The following is a 23,642-nucleotide window of genomic DNA, read 5'->3' as shown; positions in this document are numbered from 1 at the left end:
GCAGGAATTTGCTTTCAGGAATAATGGCATTAATTTGATGTTAGCCATGTGCTGAGCAATTCAGCTGCTTGTGTGTCTCTCAGGCACTGCATCTAGCAGACAGTTTGCAAGCACGGCCACAAATGTATGGACTTCCGCTGCCAACCCCTCCACGCTAGGAGCCTGCCTTTTTTCTGGTGATAAGTTTGAAATCAAAGGGTTGGCTGGGGGCCCAGGAGTGCAGAATCGATACTAAGAAAACCCCACATCATTGAAGAAATTGGGGCACTATTTATTTTTGATACACAGCCATGAGATGGAAATCAAAGCTGTATGTCCAGGCATTTATTTCTTAGTCCTCCTTTGGTCACAAAACCCAATTCCCCACATGTACCAGCACCAGCTGGTAACTCCAGTAAAGTCCAGAGTCTCCCAGAAAAACAAAACAAGGGGAAGAAAAATGAGGCAGAAAGCGCAGGATTTTCTTGCATTTCATTTTTCTGAGTAAAAGGACCAGCTGCAGGAAAAGATATGTTTTGCAGCTAACAAAACACCTGTGCAAAGCAACCCCTGAGCAAAACGCTTGGCTGGGAATAGCTCGGTCCCTGTCGTGTCCCCCCCGCCACCCCCTGTGCCCTCTGTGCTGACTCATAGCCATCCAGGCTGCAAGCCACACAGTTAACATCAAAATCATGTCCTTCATCACAAGCGTTGACAGCAAAATGTCCATTAAGTTCATCAGAACGTGGAAAGGGTTTACTGACCATCTTCAAGTTGGTTCTGCTTTGACTGAAGACAACGGGCACCTGTGCTGGTTTTGGGGTTTTTCGGCAGGGGGAGTGTTACAGGAGATGTAGCACAAACACTCACTGCTCTCCTTAGACTACCGCTTAGGACAACAGCTAAAAAAAAGCTGCAGCTGTGCTTAATGCTAACTGAAATAATCTAATTAAGATGAAATGAAATTACACCAGTCAGAGCACAGCATTTCTGGACAGGTTAACAGAGTGTACTTATGCAGTGCGTGTTCCTGCGCACAGCTCCTTACGCTCTCCTTGTCTCTGAGTAACTGCCTGGCACAAACACTAATTTCTTAGCAACTATATGGTTTGCAAATCCTCCTGCTACAGTGGCGGCTGGCAAACATCACCAGCTGACTGGGGCGCAGGAATCTGCAGAAGCCACCCAAGCTCCCCATTCCTACTCCCCCAGAGGGGACATGACACCCCTCTGGTTTGGCTGCCCTCCTCCCTTCACGCGAGGTGCTGTGGGCAGTCAGTTTCTAACCCGTTCACAAGTAGCACAGACCACAAACAACGTTATGCTGAAGCAGAAAGCTTTACGCTGAGACCAAAAACTCCAAATCACCTGAAAGGTTACGTGAAGAAAGAAAAAAATAACACAAAATGCTGTCTGACTGCTAGGACAGAACAGGTTTTTAGAAGATCCCTAAGGCTGCCCTCCTCCCTTCCTCATCCCTGTCGGTTGGGACATTCCCTGTCCAGGGACCAGTCCTGTCATTCTGGTCCCCTGCAGTCAAGGGCAGGTTTGCTGGTGAGACTGGCCAGTGAGCTCGGTAAAAGCAGAGCTGAGCCACCTTCTCCGCTTGATTTCCCCCAGCCAGAGGTCAAAGAGGTTCCCGTGGGCACAGCGGCTGTGGGCCCCACGCTAACAGGGCTTGTTTCCCTTGGGAGAATCCCAGCCTTGCCTTCCCAGTGCAGATGTGAAACCAAGCACAAACAGGAGCAAGTACAGTTATTTTTGTAAGCAGTACACTGACCCAGCAGGCAGAGAGCTAAAGAAACAAAGCGACTAGGAGGGGAGGAGAAAATCATGAGGGGTCAGAAACAGGTATGGCTGGATATAAGAACTCTCCATGAAGGATGGGAATGGAGACACAAAGCAAACCGAGTGAGCCAAGCACAAAAACAAGTGGTGCAGGACGGGGACTGTAGTATTCATTTATGCATTCATTGCCCTAAAATGTCAATGAGGGAAACTGAACAAGCAACATTTCCAACCCATTACGATGCCATGCCACAAAAAATAAGAGGCTTTTCAGCAAAATTGAACTCAATTTTTAAGCCTGATACAGAGGGCTGTAGTAATACCTCCACAGTTACTGGTGAGGGTTGGAGAGGATTAATTTAGACTACCCAGCTTCAGACCACCAAGCCACCCTCTGAAGGAAACTGTCCTTCTCCTGATGCTGCCAGCAGCCTCCAGTCTCAGCCCATTCATCCCAGACTGCTAAGCTAGGCCCCTCAGGCTAAGCTGTGCAACTCCCACCACCTTGTCACTGCTTGAAAAAGTAAAACATTTTTCAGGTGCTTTTCAGTGCCTTCATGTGGCTCACCTCCTCCCTGCTGCTGGGTACACCAGCATTGCCAGGTCACTGGCGCGATGCAGCAGGAGCCCAGGCGACACCAAGTGAGAACACGTAGAGCACTTAACTGCAATTATCGTCACTCCCTGCTCTGTCAATTCAGAGCAACCACAGCTTATCAGTAAGGCTCCTCCTGCCAGTACCGGACCTATGTCTGATCCGTAACACAGAGGATGCTGGAGAAAAAGAACTACTATACGGGCCTTTTTAACTTACTCTTCGAAGTCTGACTGCTGTGTCTTTTTAGTATGCTCTCTCACGTACACAGCCTATCTGACATCAGCAATGCCATCTTTTTCCTTTTGTGATCTAAAAATAAACAGCAGCTGCCACAGCAACAGAATTGCTGGTTTTGTCTCAGCTTTCCTCCCCAAATGGTTCCCACCTGTACCTGGGGAAATGATCTATAAGAAAGGGTCCTTTAGCTCCTGTGGTGTTCATCACCTTGCACTTGATTTCACCTGACTCAGATAAAAGAAGACTGTAGCTGTCAAGGATACAACATACAAGATCCCAGTTTCCCAATCCATTGTTCATACAGTAAAGCTTACTTCCAACCACAAGCACTTGGGCCTCCAATTTCCCTAGCTCCCACGCAAGTTTTTGGGAATGCCTGCCACATTCAGGGCCTTATGGGATCTACCAGGGTTGCTGGGGAAGAACAACTGCAAAGCAAATGTCTGGTCTCACTGAACACTTACAGCTTCCACTTAATGCAGTCTGTGGCTTTCAACTAACTGTCCAAGCCCTCCTCATGGATCCATATTGCCAGTAATCATATATGTTAACACAGAAGTCTTTACTCCGCAGCCCTCTACCGCTGGTGGTTCCAGACTACAAAAATGAATCAATACCACCATTGAGTTAAATAGCGTTTCATTTCTTTAACAGCAGCCCTCGGAATATGTCAGTGGTGTGGATGAACATTTTCTCTTTTCAATGTCAGGAGGCAGTAATGGAAGCTGGACTGGCACAATGAAACGGGGAAGGTCATGCCAGCAAATCACTGTCGGCTGGTTTCAGAGTTCAGCTCCCCTGACTCCTGTACTCACGCAAGTGCAGAATAAGTCAAAGGTCCTCGCTAGCAATGGTACTATGTACATCGCGACACGTGGAGAGAGGATTCCTATCTATGCTCGGGAGGGAGAGGGGAAGGACCCGGCATTCATACAGAGACATGCTATCCCCTAGCTTCAGCAAAGCACAAGGGCCAGGTATCCCTCAGTTATAAAGTACGTTACTGGATTTGACCAAGGCCACTGACAGTGCCGGGGAAAACCCAACCGTCATCTCAGCAATGGGAAAGGAGGAAGTTTCGATGGAGCAACCGGCAGCTTTCATCACCTCTCCAGCTCCCCCAGGGAGTTAGCTTCAATTAGACACCCGTTCCCCCCCCCAGGGAGCAGGGTTTTGTAGATGCTGGCATGTAATTCACATAACAAAAGGGGCAGTCAACTTCCCATCATTTATAAGCACTGAGAGACTGTATGTGATCCGCTGACAGTAGCTGTAACGAGCTCAAAATACACCACAAAGGTAATTTTTAGAAGACGTTAAACCTCTTGGCACACACCAAAGCTTACATTCAAACGTAACCGTTTCAGGCTAGCACCAGTTTACAGCTCCCAGAGAATGGCACAATGCAGATTTAACAATAAGCAAATGCTGGAAAAAAAACAACGTACAAGCGATCCTCTCTTAATGTTCCCACCATGTGCAAATCAGTACCCCGGTCTCTCCCTGACACTCAACAGCCCTACACAAATTCAGAAAATATGGCTGTGGGTGGAGGCTTGAGGCAGCAATTCCCTCTTGCTCTGTCCGGCCATGGGCCACCTAGAATTGGAGCCCTTTCCTCAGACACACGCTCCCTCGTACGACGGCAATGCACACACAGGCTGCCAAAAGGAGAAGCTCCCCGGTGACACAAAGACCCGTGTCTAAATGAACCGGAGAATTTTCACAGTGTAGGAACACGACTGCTTTGGGTAAAAATCCTCCCAGAGCCTGTGGGTTACCCTGACTCAGGCAGGGTGCTGAGCTGACACACACAAGCTCCACGTCTGGAGGAAAACAAAGGGAGTTTTCTCTACCTGCATTTCGTTAGCCCTGAAGCAATCACAGCTCCGCCAGATCTTTACCAGGACACAGGACGCTGATTCACAATGGCATTCAACAGTTTAAAACACACCCTGGCAGGCACCATCAGTGTCATCTCTACATAGGCCAGAAGCGGCAACCTGTGCTAGCTGGGGAGGGACGAGATGAGCACAGCAAAAGCAAATTCTAGGTTGTAAAGTGAATTTGCTAAATAATGGAGATTAATATACAACTGAAATTATTTAAAAATGTAACGTGTCTTTTCGATAATAAATAACCAGGCAACCGAATCTCACTTCTCATATATTATTTAAGGGACATCAGGAATCCTCCAAGTTGCATAAAAACCATCCATTTTGTGTGTCTCGGCACATGAGAAATACCGCGCTGCTTAACTGACCACCCTGAAACAACATCAACAGTGAATGTAAGGGAGCAAAGGAAAAGACCACCAAGGTGTTCAGTGTCGTGAATAATCATCCAGGCGAGGCACCACGGGACACTGCCAACCTGGGAAGGAAAAGGTCTCTCCAAGCCCCACACTAGTGCCAGGTGTTGGGGCAGGAGCACTGCCTGGGGCACAAGCCCAGTGCTACCCCATGGGCCAGGAAAGGACCCGGAGGAAAGGCTCCTGCCCCTCCAGCACACTGCCTCGCTGCTTGAGCTGCATGTGGCAGGGCTGGCGGCTTGGCTTGGGTTATAATGCAATCTGTAACACCTCACAGAGCAGCTGCTCATTTTTTTTCTTTCTTAGTACAGCCATTGACAGATAAAAGCAAGAAATGTGTGAATTTCTGCTGAAACTTATACTTTCATTAAAGCCCTTTTAATTCCTCTGAATGAGGTCATGTTGTCAGACAGGCACAAACAAGATTCCCAACTTCCATGTCTTCTAGGTTGTGTTAATTAACTCCACCGCTGGGTACGGCAGTCTTTGATATCGTGTCTCAGATGAAAATGTCATCATTGCAGGGAAGGGGACGGTGGCAGAAGTTGCTGAAGTTCCTATGCCACTTGCAGTTCCTGCCTTCACTGTCTCCTCCTCCAAGGGATGGGACATGACACTGACCCAGTTTTTACACCCAAGCAATCCTCCTTTAGTGGGGAACCATCTACAAACATTATTCCATTCAGTCATCTTCCCCCGCCCCTTAGTACTACCCATTTTCCAGGTCAGTTCTGCTCAGGCACACATATGTGCAGGAGTAGTGCCTTTTCCTCAAAAGATGAGTTCCCTCAAGGAACTTGTAATCCTACCTGATGACTTTTCAAATAACCTCCTCACAGGTGATAATCTTGTTACTGCTCAGAGCAGCATTTGGAGAGCAAACTCTTTGTATTCACACATCATTACCTGAATGTTATTAATTACTTTTCCAGTTGCACCATCTTTGGACGGGATGATCCACTCCCCTGAGAGAAGCTGGCCTTCACACCCAGGTGCTAAAATCCCTGCCATGTTGGTAGAGAAGAGAGACGGCAGCAGTGCAGCTGGGGGTCAGGCTGTGATGGGGTCTGCCCCACCAGCAGGAGCACAGCAGAGAGCCAGATCCCACACAGCTACCCCAGGGTGAAGTCGGCATGAATACGGAGCGATAAACTCATGCGAACCACATCACAGGTAGAGACAGCTTTAGAGTCATGAGAAGTTTAGTCCAGATCAAGGATGGGGAATAATCGGACGCAAGGGTAAGACAAAGAACGTGGTCGTTCTCCCACTGCTTTAGCATTATTTAGATGATACACACAATTGGGGCGACACAGAAGGAAGGGGGAGTTGAGGCGGAGAAGAAGAGACAGGAAAGATGGAGAAGACAGCGAGGCACAGGGGGATACCTGAGACAGGACAGCCGACAAAGCCGGGGGCTTCACTGAGCAGCCAGCCTACACAGGAAGAGAGACAGGCATCTATTTTGGCAGACTAGCACTATTTAAACATCTTGACAAGCATCCATTTGTGAAGCGATGCTAAAATTGGCACCTCAGCATGCCAACCCTCTGTCGGGCTCGAAGCCTGTGCTGCCGAGGTGCCCTTGGCACAAGGGGCACCAGGCACCGTGACCCTGCATGCTCCCGGCCCTGTCTCCCTCCACCGTCGCTGCAATGCGATGCACCTTGCCCTGCGTGCACAGCCAGCAGCTCGGCATCGGATCCGTGGCTTTTGGCAATTTTTCACATCACTCAAAATAAAAGGTACATCACAAGATCGCTTGCCATCTCTCTCTGGCTTATTTTAGTCAATTACAAGGAAAATGAGCTAAGCAAGATATCATTCGAGGCTTTTCATACCATCTTTCATTTCTCTAATCTGTTCTTTTTGTCCCAAAGTTACTGTTGTTCTGCATATATATTTGATGGCCTGTCTCACCTCCTATATACATGCATGCATGTGTGTTTGCACACATACAAACCCATCCCAGTGGAACTGAAGGAATAATATTTACATCTGAAATGCAGAATTTTGGATTACAGACCCCCCCCCCCCCAAAAAAAAAAATTTAAAAAAGGTTTACACCAAAGGAAGGCAGCTCACAGCACTTGTTTTCTGGATGAACTTTGGTGACCCTCCATTTTTGGTCTGTCCTACACTTGGGTCCCACACTGATTGCAAGAGGGTCTTGTCCCTAAACCCACTGTTGTGAAACACCTGTGGGAGCAGAGCCCTGGCACTGAAGTAGGAAGAGGGAGGTGAGAAAAATGGCAGAGACCCACATTTCTGCTCAGATGACTCTGGCCATCAGCTTTCCCCAAGTGCCAAGTGACTTCGGGTCCCTGGGTGCCTTGGACACTGGGTGTCACCATGGAGAACACCACAACCTCATACCAAGCACCTTCCACGCCAAGTATTTGAACAGGGCTTAGATCCACAGCAGCTAAATATTCAGTTTGATCCTGCATTGGGGCAGCAGGAGGAGCTACATAGCCTCTCACAGGCCCTTCCAGTCCTATTTTCTGTGCACCCAAATAGCTGTTAAAGGCTGGAGAAAAGTCAGAAAATGGTACGTGCTCCCTGAATGAACAGAAACTATTAATTGGGCTCGGTCCTGTGGGGGCTGTGCGAGGCGGGGAGGTGAGTGCTGCTCATCACAAGCACCAGCGCTGCAGGCAGGCGAGTGCAGGTGCACGTGGATCCCTGTGCCTGGACAGTTAAGCACCAACTCTGCCTGATCTGAATGTCTGGACAATCGCTTCTTGCCAGTCAATGAAACGCTCCTGCTGTGCCAGTATTGGACAAAAACCTAGGAATAACCGACTAATATGGGACAAAGTCTCCCCTCTTTGTAAAGCCATCCCGGGACTCCATGCCCTAACACATGTCAGAAACTCACAGTGTCATGAAGGAGCAAGAGCTGTGAACCCTGGTGCTCTCCCTTCCCCCATTAGTCCCTGCTGTTGCCAGCATTTGGTACTTGCAGATTTAAGATTGCCTGGGTGGCCTTCATGTATATTTTAAACACACGTGAATATTTAATTTGCTCTAAATCTAATTCATGTCTTCAAAGTTTCCTTGGCCAAGAAAACAGAGACCTTGTCAGAAACACCATTAGGGCTTCAAAAGCTCGCAGGGAGCAGCCAGGTACCCAGAGAGGCCATGCGGTACTTGTTTGAGACTACTCACTACATCCTCCCCCAGCAATGCTCACATGGCTGACGGCCAAGAAGAACAGGATATTCCAGTTGATTAACTAGTACCGCTGAGAGACTGGGATTACACTCATTTTACCCTGATACACACTGTTGAAGTAACTTGAGAAGTTTCCATTACCAGATACAACTGACAAAATCCACTGAGACTAGGTGTCTTTTAAAGAGCTCTGGTTCCTGCCTGTGGACTTGGGCAAGAAAGGCAAAAGCCAGTGCTGTGAGCAGTTTAGGGGAGAGCTCGAGGAGGCATTTACCAACCGAATCAGCAAACAGCACTCTTGCTATGTACAAGAAGGATCCACCTACCTAATAGTTACACCGTTTGGTTCTGTTGGTTTACAAAGTACACAGATCAAAACAGCTTTGCATGTGAATCACACACTTTCACCTTCTTATCTTGTAACTCAATAGCATTTAAAGGACTCTAAATCCCCCTATCCCAGAAAAATCTTGAAACATCTCCCCAGAGGCAGATGAGCCCTGTGGCATGGCCTGAGGGCCAGGAGTACAGGCTTTGCCCTCCAAACGAGCTCCAGAGCTGGGAGCCTCCACCGCACTCTCCACCGCATTCAGAGCACGTGAAAGGCCCGGGAATGAGTTGCGCTCCCACACTGCTCCTCCAGACTCTTCACATGCTCAATAAGGAACAACCTAAACCTATCTCCTTCCTCACCTTTCCCTCTACTTTTAAATAAACTGCTTCAAGCTAAGCAGGCTGGTATTTACAACAATAAACGGACGTTGACCTTGCTGGACACCTTTTCACCTTCTCTTCAGCACTCTCTCAGAAAGCCAGCTGTTTTGTGTTTTTTTTCTTTTTTGTCCTTCAGTTCATGTGTAAGAGACCAACCCGATCGAGTAACTACGTGAATAATTAGAGCAGCTCTGCATTTCCTCATATGTTTGTAAAATCTGTCGTCTCATCAAAGACTGATTGGCTCAGCCAATCTCAGCTGCAGCTGAGCCAGTCTTGGAGTAAGGCAGCAGATCCTTCAAAAGCAGCCAGGGCACACAGTCTGGAGAGGTTTAAAAGTTAGAAACACCACTCTGAACTGCATCAACAAAGGAAATACAAACAACATGGGGACTAGACAGCAGGAGAGGCATTTAACCTCTAGAAAAAGAGCCTTTGGGGTAACCACATTCAAAACATTTATCTAGGGAGATCTGGAGACGAGTAGACACGGAACAATACAACGAGTCCTGCATTTAAAGACAAGCGTGAAGTCTCTGTGCCACGCAAACCAGTCCTGCCTACTGCTCTTGCTGGGCTATCACTGTCACAAGATGACAGCAAATCACAAGAAATTGTTGCTAAGCCACTATGGCTTATTTTTCATCTATTTTTGCAGTTTCACAAATTGAGCACCGATGTGCTTATGCCCACAGAAATATGCTGGGAAAAGGAGGGACATAAGATATGAGGGATTTTTCAGAGGGCAGGGGGAAGTCTAACTGACACTTACAGGGAAAGAATATACGGTACATGGAATGCAGCAGCTTTACGGGGGCTCATGAATTCACCGTGCTCTCGCTTAAGATCTAGATAGTGTAAATTGTTGCGCAAATCCTTTGGCAGCAATTATATGACATCTGATAGAATATATTGCTACCATTGTGCCTAATTACATGAAATGTCCCCAAGATACTGCCATGCTGCTCTTTTGTCCACTCTGTAGCATGCCAAGGAGCGAAGCCATGGTTCTTGCCTAACTACAGGAAAAAGGACTTATGTGAAAAGACCCAAATAAATCTTACTTACAAGATGGTATAGAGTACTGTAGAGTATCCATTAAAAACAATCCCACAGTGCACTATAATAATCCTTAAATTAAGGCTGTGAACGGATCTAGTTCTTCCAAAGATCAGCAGCAACTCTGTATGGTACCATTGTGCATAAGGTGCTTTAGAATAACAATCACAGTCCGATATGTTGCTTTTCTTCCTTAAGAAAACTGATACGTTGTAGTGATGCTAAATTCAGCTCAGTTTAGGTGAAGCCAGATAAGTATATGGCTGTCTGTATGTACATCTCTCAGAAATCTGGCTTTTACCTCTCCAAGTAGCCTCAAAGTGCACATCTGGGGCTCTGCTACCCAAGTGAGAGGTCTGGATGCTGCAGGTCTCCCAAGCAACTGAAGGCTGATTGTCACAAATGACTGTGATGAAGAAACAGGTCATTTGTGGACATGATCCTCCAAAAGTGCTATTTGTGCACAGTTTTGCTGCATAAAACCACTTACACCAGAGCTAACATTGATCACGACTACATCATAAAATTGTGGATTTCTCCCCCAAAGAGTGAACTGCATTAGCAATTTAATAATTGTACACCTTCTGCATTCAGCAACCTCTCTCTTTATACATCTAATCAGCATTAATTTAAATGCAGGATAATTAGTAGATACACTCATGGATGGGTGCTGAAATGATCCCTGAAAATTTAACCACTTGATGTCTTGTAGCATGCACTAACAGTTGGAGTCCTAGTAAGAGAACACACTTATGGCAGCAGAGGCGAAATCTCACCATGGGCAGCAAAAAAGATTTAAAAAAACACAAATGCATTTCAGAGCAGAGACTAGATTCAAATATTTGGGTGTTTTCCCCTTCAGTAGAAGACCAAAACAGTAAATGCCACTTTATCTTCGTCTTCCCATGTTTTGTCTATAAATAAGTCAGTATGTTGGTATATTAACTATCTAGATATTTACCATCAACATGCAGGCAAATATTTGGTGGTATTGTTCCTAGACCTCGTATGTGCTGATCCACCAAACCACAGATAGCCCAGCAAAATATGTCTGCAGACAGACAAAGCATGTCCACGTGAGAGCAATACATCTGAACCACAGTCAACACACTTGAACTTTGCTTGGCTTATTTGCCAGGTTCTTTGGACTCAGACGGATCCCAACTTCTTTGCCCAAGTAAACACCTCCTGGTAGTCCATGACAGTTTTGCCTCAGCAAGGAGAGCAGTTTTGCAGGCTACATTTTTTTCCCCAAATTCTCAAAAACTCATAAAACAGTCACTAAAGCAGTGGTTTGCACATGTGACAGATGCTGAGAATGCCTCAGTTACTGGAAAACACCTGGGACAAGAACCCGTGGGAGAGGCAGATGGAGTGGGAAGAAGGGCCCCAGGAGAGGAGGCAGCCAGGAGGGCTGGGAGCAGACCCAAGCTGGCCCTGCACGCATACTGCCCGTACCTGACCTGAAAGCCATCTAGTGCTCTACGGTGGCACCGAATGCAAGTGGTTATGTCCCAGCTCTCAGGAGGACTCGTTAGCTCAAAGCCAGAACTGCCCTAACGAGGCTTCTCAGCTTCTGCCTTACACAGCCCAGCGTCCCCCACCTCTCCAAGTGCAGGCAGGAGGAGCAGCTCACACCTGCCTGCAAAAGTGGCCACACGTGCCAGGAAGGAGGTGACCTCGTCAGGGGAAGGCGGGAGGAACACCCGCATCTGGGGAGAAACAAGCATGAGCCCACGCAACCAAGTGAACTCCTTCACTGCATGAAATGGAGAGTCGTTTGTTTTAAAAATGGGCAAATATCTCATGAAAATGAATTGTGAACTTTTGATGCAAAAGAGAGGTGCTTTTTTCTGATGCAAAAAAAGCCAAGCCAAGCGGTTTTGCATGCTCGTTAGGATGAAATGAATGGCTCCTAGCACCATGGTCCCCGTGAGGTGGTAAACACAAAATTTCTTTTGCTACCTTTGCATTTTACTGGCACTTAATTAAATACAGAAAGGAAAACAGAGGCACAGAGACGGTGGTGCATGGAAATAAAAATGAAAATGAGACTAAATTTGGGATCATAACCATTCTTGTAATGTCGCTGTGAGAACATGATACTTCTGTCTATTGTACTGATGTTGTGCTTCTCAGTATTACTGACTGCGAGCCTGACAGTATTTTACCCAATGTGGGACCAAATAGGAAAATGTGACATTTTAAAAATATGTATATATGTCAAAGCTGACTGCCACCAAGTTATAACGTCCCTGTTCTTACTAACATTTTTATGTTCTGGCAAACAGTTTGTCCTTCTAGTGGGCATTACTAATATGTAAAGTGGGTATTACTAATATGTAATTAAGTTTATATAAACTAAAGAAGAAAATGACATATTATTTTGATTCATTCTCATTAGGTACCTCTTAAAAGTACCTCAGGGCATTTTTAAACACGAAGAATGCCCGGCTATGATTTTTAGAAAATATACTTTAATCTTGCACTCTGTAACTATTTAATGATTTTGCCAGTAGCAATTTCTAATTGCATCCCCTCTTTGTCTTCAAAGCTTACCTATTGCAATGAGTCTTCACAACGAAATACATTAATTAAATATGCCTTTGCTTCACTAGCCTAGGAAAAGACTATTAATCACCTGGCAGGCACAAGCACAACATAATACCTGCTATTCCTCACTTGCACCTCACACAAACTGACTACTGCCGCATGATGTAATTGCCTCCAACAACCTCGAGCACACACAGAGGCTTTCTCCCGTTGGTGTTGTGCCATTCACTCAACTCATCTAGTGTAAAGCAGCTGACGCATTTGCGAGATGTTATGGGCTATTTTTTTCTTTTCTTTTCTTACATCACTATACCAACATCTATTCACTACCAATATAGTGAAATATATTTGTAGTGACCACCGTGGCACTAGACATACAGAGGACACTGATGGATTGAGTGGGACAGCGTTGTTCGTCTCTCCTCACCAAATCCTCCTGGAGAGCTCTCACCAGCACAGAGAGGAGAGTCAGGGCCAAACATGAGATGCAGCTGTAACCAGCAAATAGGTTTGTTATGGGCAGGGTCACTGAAATACAGTATTCTTTAAGGAAAAAAAAAGGTTAAAAGTAAGAACAATGACTGACGGTCTCGTATCAGACATCTGAGGTTTGACAACCACATTCCCAGTTGCCTAATGTCATTGCTGAGTTGGACGTCAGTCAGAATGAAAAGGTGTTTCATGTGCATTTATACCCGTGGGTAGTTGCCACAAACTCTGTTAATATTTTACTATGTGAGAAAGGTAAAAAACTAGTTGTGGCTTAGAAATGAAACATGTCAATTCAAACACGTTGACCTTGACTAGATGTTTGAAATGCTTTTCACTATGTTGACAGTATGTGCTAGGCAGCAATTATTTTCCGGGGGAAATGTTTCTCTGATACACTACTTGTACCTTCATTAATCATAGGTCACCCTCAGAGGTCCAAACTTCTCATTTGACAAACATCTAAAAATGGAAAAGTTTATAGTAACCCTGGCTGTGTTTAGAGTGACTCTGAGCATGAGGTATTCATTTTACCTAACACAGCTAAAGGTATTCAGATTAATGTTCAGAACTGCCTAGTGTGGGTTTTTTTTGTCCTCTTTAGCTACTTGCCTCAATTATGCTGTGTGGAAAAGGTCAGTCCCTTCTATCACGTTTGAATTGGTTGCCTTTTCTCTTCATCACAGGTCCTATTAACTGAGCCTACACTGACTCCATTACTCACTTTCTCCCTCTCTCATGGTGAATCAAGGTACGCAAGGAACCACAGGTGTACCGCAGGTCTTCTCTAACCCTTCTCTACTACCAATGGCCTCTCCCACCCAGTTTTGCCCCTCAGCCTCTTCGTTCCCAACTCCTTTTTCCCTCTCCTGCTCAGGACCTGTTAGCATTCTTTCCATCTCCACAATGCTGAAGCATGCATCTCCTACTACTCTTGCTACCGCTGTTGCATGTTACGTTTAGGTGTATATTTGATGAGGAACTTTGTAAAAATTCCCTGTCATCAGCTGGCTCGCCCTGGGATGCCAGCGAAGGGAAAGGCACTGGGGAGTCACAGGAAGATGCTGTCAGACAGGGCAATCTGCTTAATGGGAGCTGGAGGGAGGGAGCAGCAGGGAGAGAGCGAGGGGAAATCAAAGTGTGATCTATCAGAGCAAGGTGGGAAATGAGCCTGTGAAAGAAGACGTGAGCTGAATGCTAACAACCTGCATGCTTGGCTCAGGTCCTCTCCCTGCTGTCTGCTATGGCTGCACCAGATCCTCTCCTCTTTCCATCTTTGGCTGTCACTGGGTAACTTCACCCAGGCTCAGACAATTTGTGGCAATTTGTAGCTGGTCAGTACCAAACCAGTAGCTAAAGCCTGGTGGGTAATGTGCTCACTGAGCAGCGCGTCACTGCACAGCCAGGATGGAGGGATTTTCATCCCTCCCTTTTTTAGCTGTTTGGATAATGCTCCACTTTTGAAAGATAACCCTGACATTTCTGCAGGATCTACAATATTCCTCGTGTTTTTTCATGACACTCCCCTCAGCCCCGTCCCTTCCCAAAGAGATGCTCTAGTCCTCCTTTTATAAAACAAGTGTCTGAGGTACTGTGACCTCAGACAGGTCACATTCAGGGTGTGTGCGGCAGAACAGACAACCAAAACAAGGTCCCTGGGCATACAAACCACAAGCTATCTTTCCTCTTTTGTTCAGGCTTAGATAAATTCCCTTCCACAGCTTCCAATTGGAATTGGAATTCCAATTCTAATTACAGAGGTGTAATTAGATATATTTGAGATAAGCTAAAAGAGCACAGGTTTGCTTATAGAGTTACTAGGAGACACAAGGTGGTGGTTTCTGTGCTTACCTTCAGCACTGTGATATTCCACGCAAAACTCTCAATGGCTTTGCTTAATTTTCTTCCTTTCAAACCTTCCTTTGTCCCGAGGTTATGAAGCTCTTCGTGGAATTCCATTCCTAAAAATACAGATAGCTACATCACCCAGTGCATGACTGATTTCCCCTATAAAACGTACAGTGAGCTGGTACCTCCTACAACCTCTGTGTTTCTCCCCCTTCCCAGTTATGACCCCATCCTGGACATCCAGAATAAAAGGGTCATGTGCAATCTTGCGGTTGAGCTTCCACTTTGTATGTAACTCTCCTTTCCAGTGCTGGGGTCCCACACAGGCACACGCCTGGTCCCCGCACAAACACTCGTCCAGCGCTTCTGCTTGCAGTCTGCATTGCTGGCAATATTGCGACAAAAGGCAGTCGCTTGTCACTCTCCTTGAATAGATGATTTTGTACCTTGGAAGGCAGTCTGACAGAGTTGGAAGATACCTGTTCAGCACAGCAAATACAGACTCAAATGCACAGCTCCTCATTAATCTTAATCACAGTCATACAGAAAAGCCCTTGTACTTCACAATGATAAATTATGTCAGAAACGCATACCGCTAATCACAGGATTGCTATTCCTGCAGCCTGGAGAACTGAGACTTCCAACCACAGCCCTGGGAATTGTTACATTTCATTGCTAGTTTCTGTGGCAAATGTCTGCGAATCTGTTGCTGGATACAAGAATTCAGGAAATCTAGGAGCAGATTAAAAACCTCAGCAAGTCCAATTAGCCCACCAATTCCACAAGATTTGCACAGTGTATGCAAACATTTCTCTGAGTCTGCTGTGGATCAAGAGACAAATGGAGAGAGAGCTGCTTGTGTTCCCTTAATTTGTACATTACAAAGGCCAAATTGGCACTAAATCACTCCAAAATGCCTGAAGCCCATCATGGCTGAACAAACCAATTTCCATCTCCAGTTTTCATACCTTTTCCTCCCTTAACATTTTAAGGCAAATGTCACTCACAAATTCGAGCTTCACTGAAATGACGTCAAAGAAATGCCCATTGAGAGAACACCTGCACGGAGTAGACGCAGAGTGGCTGCTGAAGGAGTCGGTCCTCCGACAACCCAAGACAGGCTTGCAGTTGGTGTAGCTTGCCCGAAGCGCTCCTTCAAGACTAGCAATAGGCTTCCTCTTGCATTGCAGCAACTCCAGGACCTCAGTAACACTGAGGCAGTTCAACCCCACACAATGCAAGATTTCTCCATTGTTTATTTTCCAAAACTTTGCCCACTCACAAGTTTTAACTGTCTAGGGTAACAGAGCTCCTGTAGCATGTCCTTTGGAAATCAGCCTAAATAATTGCACCGCAAGCAAGACTACCCTGCAGGCGTGCCTTGTTCCAACTGACTTACAAATCATTTCACTTCAGTAAGTAAAAGAAAACCTTCAAATGACTCGCTTTGTCCTCCAAAAAAATATGAAGGCTAATGCTGGTCAGCTCCACTTGGAGAGCCCTGCCTTTATGCAGCATACTTTTAGTTATTTTTCCCTCTGGACCTCACTTCCCCACCTGTAACTTGGAGACGGTGCTGCCCTGGAGAGAGGGGGCCACAAACATTTGTTAGGCTGCGGGTAGGAGCACCAACGAAAACATTTAGCAGTTCGGTCCTCCAAGCTGCTGCTGACCAGGGCTGAGACTGCACATGAGAAAAACCAACAAAATCAGCCACCTGAGAAGTCATCTGGGGGAGTAGGCAGGACCCCATGGCACAGGGAGCACAGTCCAAAACAGGCTGTAATGTGAAGCAGAGGTCTGGTGGGAACAAATGTTCAAAGGACAATGTGAAGGACAATGTCACAGGCAATTGTACCTCTGACATCTCTTAATTTTGAGTGCTTCATCTTACAATATTGAAAATGTTATTTAACAATTTGCCTGGGTAACATTTGCAACAAACTAATCGGCAATTGAGCGTGGTGAGGGATCCTCTCTCCCCTACTCCTTTCCGCTGTCTAAATCCTGAGGTTTCAGAAGAGCACTTCATGTCTCTCCAGCCTTCTTCTCAATCAGAAATGATATTTTAAGGCTAACAAAGCAAAACAAATGAAAATACAAGTAGATACAGCAGCAAAGAGAACAATTGAGAAATCCGTCTTTTTGCTGGGGGAAGGAAGCATAGGGGAACTGCATGAAAGTCTGGACATCAGCGTGGTGGCATGGTCCTGCATCGTGTTCTCTGCACACATCTCCAGCCCTCCGCTCACAAAGACACCAGTGCTCAGGCAAGTGTTGTGGGTTCTTCTCTCTGTGCACAGAGGAGGGTGGGCAGAAAGCTGGCTGATGTTGCTGAGGGTCTGCATAATTTAGTGCAAAGTATTGCTCTTAAATTATACCACCTAGAAAGACCCCCGGAGCTGCATTTTCCTGTCACTGTCCCATTCCTAAACCCTCTGCACCTGATGAAGGCTTTGGGCTGGGGACATTTATGCTGCTTATGCAGATACACAGAAGCCAAGGCATGACACAAGATGAAGCCCATGAAATCCAGCAAGGCATAGCTGCTTGCCTCTATTCACTTTGCTACCACAGTGCCAGCATGGCTCCAGAGCTCTGAATTTCAAAGAGCAAGGACTAGGTTACACCCTGCTCTTGCACCACATAAAAATCAGTTAAATGCTATTGTTGAACCAGTTTCTAAATTTCCTCTAATTAAAAAGATGAATTAAAGGATTTACTACAAAACATCCATTTCATTCATTATTTAGATTTAATAGAAGCAAATGGCTGTAGCCTGCGTCACTTGCCAAATCCAAAAATGCCTATCAGAAACAATAGTATTTATGATTGTTGTGGTCCCAGAAGTCTATGCCCAAGAACACAAATTAAATGCAGTAGCAAGTGTTTGCATTACTGACCTTCAAGGCCTGCTACAGGTTAGGAAAGGTGCAGCTGTACAGCTAAATGAACTGAGAACAGATTTAATTTCTGCCGTGTAAACCCCTAACAGAAATACACTGCGTGTATTTATTCAGCATGGTTTCTGATACATGAAAGCTGATGGATTTAGTTGTAGAGGATTACCACCGCCATATGTGGACTCTTATCTCTCTAACAGGGCTTATTCTTGTGTATCAGTGGAAACTACAGGAGACATGTCCCAGTGCAGAGTCTGGCCTGCTATCCTGAACAAGTGATGAAGAGGGGTTTGCATTAATTCAGTTTGCTGAACTGTGAATCACAGGCACTTTGGTGATTTCTACCATCCTGAAAAAGGAGTGTGAACCTGCAGCAGAGCAGACAGCACACAGGTGGCCACTTCGGAAACCACCTCTCCCCTTTCTACTGGTGCACACAAGACAGAGCCCTAGTTCAGATAAAGACATCCAGTACAATACACCAGCAACATATGATCTACTTTAAGCCTACTTACAGTGGTTTGCACCCATATACCTGATGTACATAATGCATAGCCACACTGTGATACAATGGAATTATATTGGCATAAGTTTCCAAGGTCTAAAACAAACCTAAACAGCAAAAGTAAGTAAAGGTAGGCAACAGAGCTTGGTCCTGCGGGTTTCAAAACCTCTTGCCTCCTCTGTGTTTAAGGGAACAATCGTGGTAGAGAATAGAGCTCAGTAAAAGCAGCACACCTTCTCACTCCCTCTTTTTAATTGAATGCCTTTCTGGTTCATTCGACTAACTTAAATGCTGTCAGACATTTCAGAGCTGTAGAGCAGATGGAGAAATAGCTTTTAAGGTGAAAGTTGAGGATTTTTCCCTGATCCCACGCCTGCATTGCTACTGGAGGATGAGCCTTCAGGAGGGTGGAGTCTGCCAGAGAAAGACCAGGATGCTCACTTAAATACCAGGGGAAAGATGCTGCATTAATCACAAACTGTAAGTAAATTATGGCACATCATTTCCCATCTCACATCCAGAACTACACAATAAAGAAGGATTACCTGCTTTCTGGCACTGAACAATCTTGTCGTGAGTGATGTCTGCCATCTCGATGAGAACCCTGCTCTCTTGAATCATCTGTCAGAAAATAAATGGAAAAAAAGCAGCATTACTAGGGTTTCCTGCAACATCTAGTCCACAGAAAAGTACAAATGTTCAAACTTAAAAAGAGCTCTGCTCTGCAAGCAACTCTATAAAGATTGGATCGTTCCTTCATATTAGGGCTCCCAGATCTGTATCAAGCTAAGTGACAGTTGCTCAGAAAATGTTTTGCTCCAGAAGTTAAAGAACAGCTGTTTTACATCAGTGAGACACCACTGCAAATAACGTGAAGGAAACACAAGTGATTTCAGAAGAAAGCAGAGTTAGCAGACACAAAATTCATTCTATGTGAAACTGAGCCCTTTCTAATTTAGTACTTTTCTTGAAACAAAAGGAGAAATAAGTAGAGTCCTTGACATAAGTGGTTATCAAAAGTGTTACCAAGTCATGAATACTGCTGATTTCAAGAGGTGCTTAAGCCTGTGCTGAACTTTATGCCCTACAGCAGTTCAGACAGCTACAGTATTTCTTGAGTTTCTCTTTGGAGAAATTCAGATCCAAATCCTACCCTATCTTCAACATTTCTGCTGAAGTTTAAAAGAAAAAAAAAACAAAAACAAAAGAGGCAGGCAGTTTCAACAAGCCTACTCACAAGTTTCAAGATATATCCATATTTATGCATCTTCCTAGAGTAGCCCATTAACAGCAAACAGATGAAGTGTCCATTACGTGACAAGTTTCCTGAGCCTCCCTTCTTGCTAATGTTATTCTCCTTTGATGGTAACAAACCTTCCAAAACCCTTCAGAAGCCCAGGCAAGCAAGCAAATTGTTCCAATGCTATATTCTGCAAATTGCAAAAGGTGGCACATACATCTGTTACAGAAGGCAAGAACATGCTGTATAACAAACTATGCCTGAGAATAATTTCACTCTCCCGGGACGTACACCACAAAACCCAATCAAATCCAAGCAGCATGAGAGCGGTGCCAATTAAAAGTGAAGCAAACTGAATACTGCCTAATGTTACATCCTGAAATTACAGAAGCCACCATCTGAAAGCTTTGCCAAAATGCTACAACTGCTAAAAGCCTTCCTACTTTCAAACACACTAAATATGAAAACACAACTAGTAGGTTTCGATGATTTTAGTGGAAGACAGTGTAACAGTATTAAATTAACACTTGCAAATTAGCATGTCTTATTGTTTTAATTAGATACAAGGGAGGAGAGATGCTTCCACTTTTCACACCCAAACTTCCAAATTCTGGAGAAATTCAGATCCAAATTTTGCTCCTCATGCCATCTTCATTTCTAATTAAACCTATTAAGACAGGCTGAATTTAATAAAAATACCTATGCCTTTGCTTTGATATAAACAAGAACATGAGAAAAACAAAATCCATTACCAGCTTCACAGGCAGAGAGAAAAAAGCCTGATACATCTACAGAGTGCAAAATTGTTTTTTAACAGAACTTGCCCAGTGGCTATGCCTGAGATTGAAATTACTTTCAATAGTAACCTTTGCCTTTCATTCTTATTACTTGCTTGTTCGTGCATCGTGTTGATTTTTTCCTCTTTGATATTTTTTCTTGTCGTCTAGAAAGAAATGACAATTTCTACCCACCCTCTGGCTGTGTACCACAGCACATAGTCATTTTGTGCTGAAGGAGCCTTCACCATTTCTAGTTTGGCCACCAAGTTGGTGAAGTTGGTCTAAGCAGTAGAGAGAGCGAGAACCTACAAGTCAGAGGCAGCCAGAGGCCAAACGCGCATCTCTTGCACATGCAGACACGGGGCCCGTGAGTCAGTGCCCGCACTGCCTGGTCCAGCCAGGCGCTGCCGGCATCTCCACGGCTGCTGCGCACCATGCACCCATCCCACTGGGCTTGGCCCTCTGTGGGTCTGTGCCCTGTACTTCCTACCCAGCAGCAAGGTTTTGCCCAGCGAGGTCAATGTGTCTAAGGTGGGACAGTATATCCAAAGCATCCGACTCTCCTGTGCTCAGATCTCTAAAGTAGAACTTGACTTGTTAGAGTTCTTTTTATATATGTACATATACATACATACATATATAGATATATATGGCCACAGGAAATTATCCTACTACTCACAAAAAAAGCAAGTTTGAGAATCATGCAATTTGGTAATCTAAGTTTGACCATATCTTCCTCCAACTACTGGACCCACTCCCAGGAGTTTCTGGCATGCCTATTTTAGGATTCTCAGACATGAAGGTATTACATTCATTTTTAAGAGAAAAGTGGCAATAGGATGTCAATTTTCCCTTACTGCAGAGTAGGTAGAGCAGCCCTCCGCTCCTTTGAAGCTGACATCAAAGTCTTGTTGCTCTCAGCTCAGCAAGAACAAACAATTAAAAACAGATCATATAGCAGAATTTAACCTGTTCCTGTCTTCCTGCTCGGCAGTAATCTTGACAAAAATAAGCAGCTTTTGTCCCGTGACAAATCCTGAGAGTGGATTCAGAGTTCCTCAGCTCAGTGACTGGGGTTAGGGGATGCCCTTAGTGCAGCACCTGGTGTCCCCCCTCACAGGTTCCTCTAGGAAATAACGCACTAGGTAGAAATAATACACCCTTGGCCAACTATGATATATAATTTTGGACAGTCTATGGTGTCTTCGTCACCTGTGATAACACAGTGTGCAGGACCCAGTATCTCTACATGACAGGCCAGACTCTGCTCCCAACAAGAACTGCATGTGCAGTTTCAGCGGGCACAAGATCCTGCTTCCTAATGCTGCGGTAAAAGATCGTAACAACGGCTAGTGCAAGGATGAAGCCTGGGTGTTCACTTTGAAGAACCAGAGACTGATTCATACAGACAAGAGTACAACAGGCAAGTAACCGCTCTCCAGAAACAGAATGGAGATGGGTGTGGTGTTTTTGGTTTGGTTTGGTTTGGCTTCTTTTTGTTTTTTTTTTTTTTCTTAAAGCACATCAGAACAGATGCTCTTGAAAGGATTCTGTGCAAATCCTGGCAACAGAACTGATCTAGCCCTCAAAAAATAGCCAAACTGAACTGAAAACCCACTTTTTTTTTTTTTTTTTTTTTAAATTTTCCCCATCATATGTTTTCACTTACACACAAGGTAGCACCTTGGGGGATATTTACTAAGTAAACGTTGTAAAGGTCACCTAAAAAGCTAAGTTACTAGTAGCTGTTTACTGGAATTAATGTTAGTAATTTGTCAGTATTCAATCTAATGCAGGTAAAAGCCGTGGTGAGAGCCTCAGCTAGAAACTGGCATCCCGCACATCCTTTCACGCTGGACACAGGACAACAGGCAGCAGTTTTGGCAGGGTTCCCGGCCACAGTGGAGGATACTGGCCAGAGATGCAGCATGTTGGCCACAGACACCTCTGCTTGGTCCCATCAGTCAGCCCCTGGGAGACTTTGCTATCATGGCTCTGCTCGTCAACAGCTCCCACTCACAGTCCTGTGTCATGGCATCTAGATACCTTTTTACTTTTTTGGCACTGGTTCTGAAATGAGTCCACGGTCTCCCAGTCTGAATGGTCCCCTACTTTTCCAGCTGGCATCACATCCAAAACCCTGCTTGCAGATGTCACCTACTTCTCGTGGTGCCAAGACAAGAACCAGAAGCCCTAAACACAACATGGAAGGCTGTGAGATTTTCTGCTGGGAAGGTAACCCCATAAATCACACGATAGCCTGAGATCTTCAAACCCAGTTTTGCCAGTAATGTTTCAAAAACCACCAACCTGTCTCAAATGTGAAGAATGAGCTTTCTGATGTTTGCAGCATGAATTTCCATGGACCTTTACTCTGCTCAGACCCATGCTGAGCAGCACTCTTGGGCAGTTGTGTAAGTCCCAGCCATCTGCCTGGAAGCCCATCAGCTGCTGTTTAATGTCAGCTCCCACACGGCAACTCGCTTCAGTGAGTGCCTCTCAAAAAGTGAGAGACGTCTTACTCCCTTAGGAAACTCATGCTCCACCAGAGTATTAACTCCTGAATGCTGAGCTTCAAGGGATTAACCTCCAAGCAACATATACTAAAAAGCAACCTTTAGAGGATGGATGCTGATATTTGGGTCCTGTTGGAGTCAGTGAGGAAACTTTTAGCAGCTGCTGAAGCTGGCAGGATTGCTCAGGACAACCTGCATTTCCCATGTCAGAAAGAAGATGATAAACTTTACTGAGTGATGTGTTTGACATAACTACAGGGGAGAAAAATAGACAAAAATAGGAGTAAAACTACACAAAACCTGATTCTGGTATAGGGACTTAAAAAGCTACCTTGCTGACCAACAGCGTATACCTATTAGAGTAAGCAGAAAGGAAGAAGGTGAATGGGAGAAACTACCACAGACCTTGACATCATTTGCAATCCTACGAATTTCAGTACTGGGCTCTGGGTCCCGAGGGCCAAGACCCGCGGGGAGGGCGTGGGGTCTTTTCTGCTCTCACTCGGCAGCTGCAGCGGTGCAGAGCTCTGCAGGAACAAAGGATGGCCCCGCTCCTTCCATCGGGGACCCCTGCCACGTTTCCATGGGAGCAGGGACATAAAGATTTTTGTGAGTGCTGGAAGTGCTAACCCTGGAGAGGCTGCAGCACCAGAAATGCTCTCACAACAAGAAGTGAATAAGGGGTTGTTCAGATTGACAAAAGATGCACATGGCACGAGTCGCAGAAGTATATGTCATGTTCAATAAACTAATGGGAATGAGGAATACAAAACCTCATCTGCCTAGGTTAGGGTTTTTTCCCACAAAATAGCTCATTTAATTTAAATATTCATACGAAATGCTGAAAGCAAGAAGCCTAAATTCGATTCGTCTCAATCCACCTGAAGCACCCTGTTACGATCATGCTGGTTTCCCACAAAAGCATGGGAAGCAAGACCTGGCACAA

The 23,642-nt window shown here is 45.3% G+C and overlaps 1 protein-coding gene across 1 annotated transcript in view; it reads right to left on the bottom strand.

Moving 5' to 3' along the window:
• Positions 1-23,642, bottom strand: part of PLCL1 (phospholipase C-like 1) — a 44,857-nt gene that overhangs the window by 10,271 nt on the left and 10,944 nt on the right. Inside the window, exons 3-4 of the mRNA XM_009331556.1 lie at positions 18,707-18,782; positions 14,757-14,866 (exon numbers count right to left, since the gene is read on the bottom strand). Coding sequence (XP_009329831.1) covers positions 14,757-14,866; positions 18,707-18,782 — 186 coding nt within the window. The remainder of the gene's footprint in view (positions 1-14,756; positions 14,867-18,706; positions 18,783-23,642) is intronic.

Source organism: Pygoscelis adeliae, unplaced genomic scaffold (assembly GCF_000699105.1).
Source record: "Pygoscelis adeliae isolate BGI_AS28 unplaced genomic scaffold, ASM69910v1 Scaffold160, whole genome shotgun sequence".
NCBI classification, from domain to species: Eukaryota; Metazoa; Chordata; class Aves; order Sphenisciformes; family Spheniscidae; genus Pygoscelis; species Pygoscelis adeliae.
This window is presented reverse-complemented; position numbering and strand designations above follow the sequence as displayed.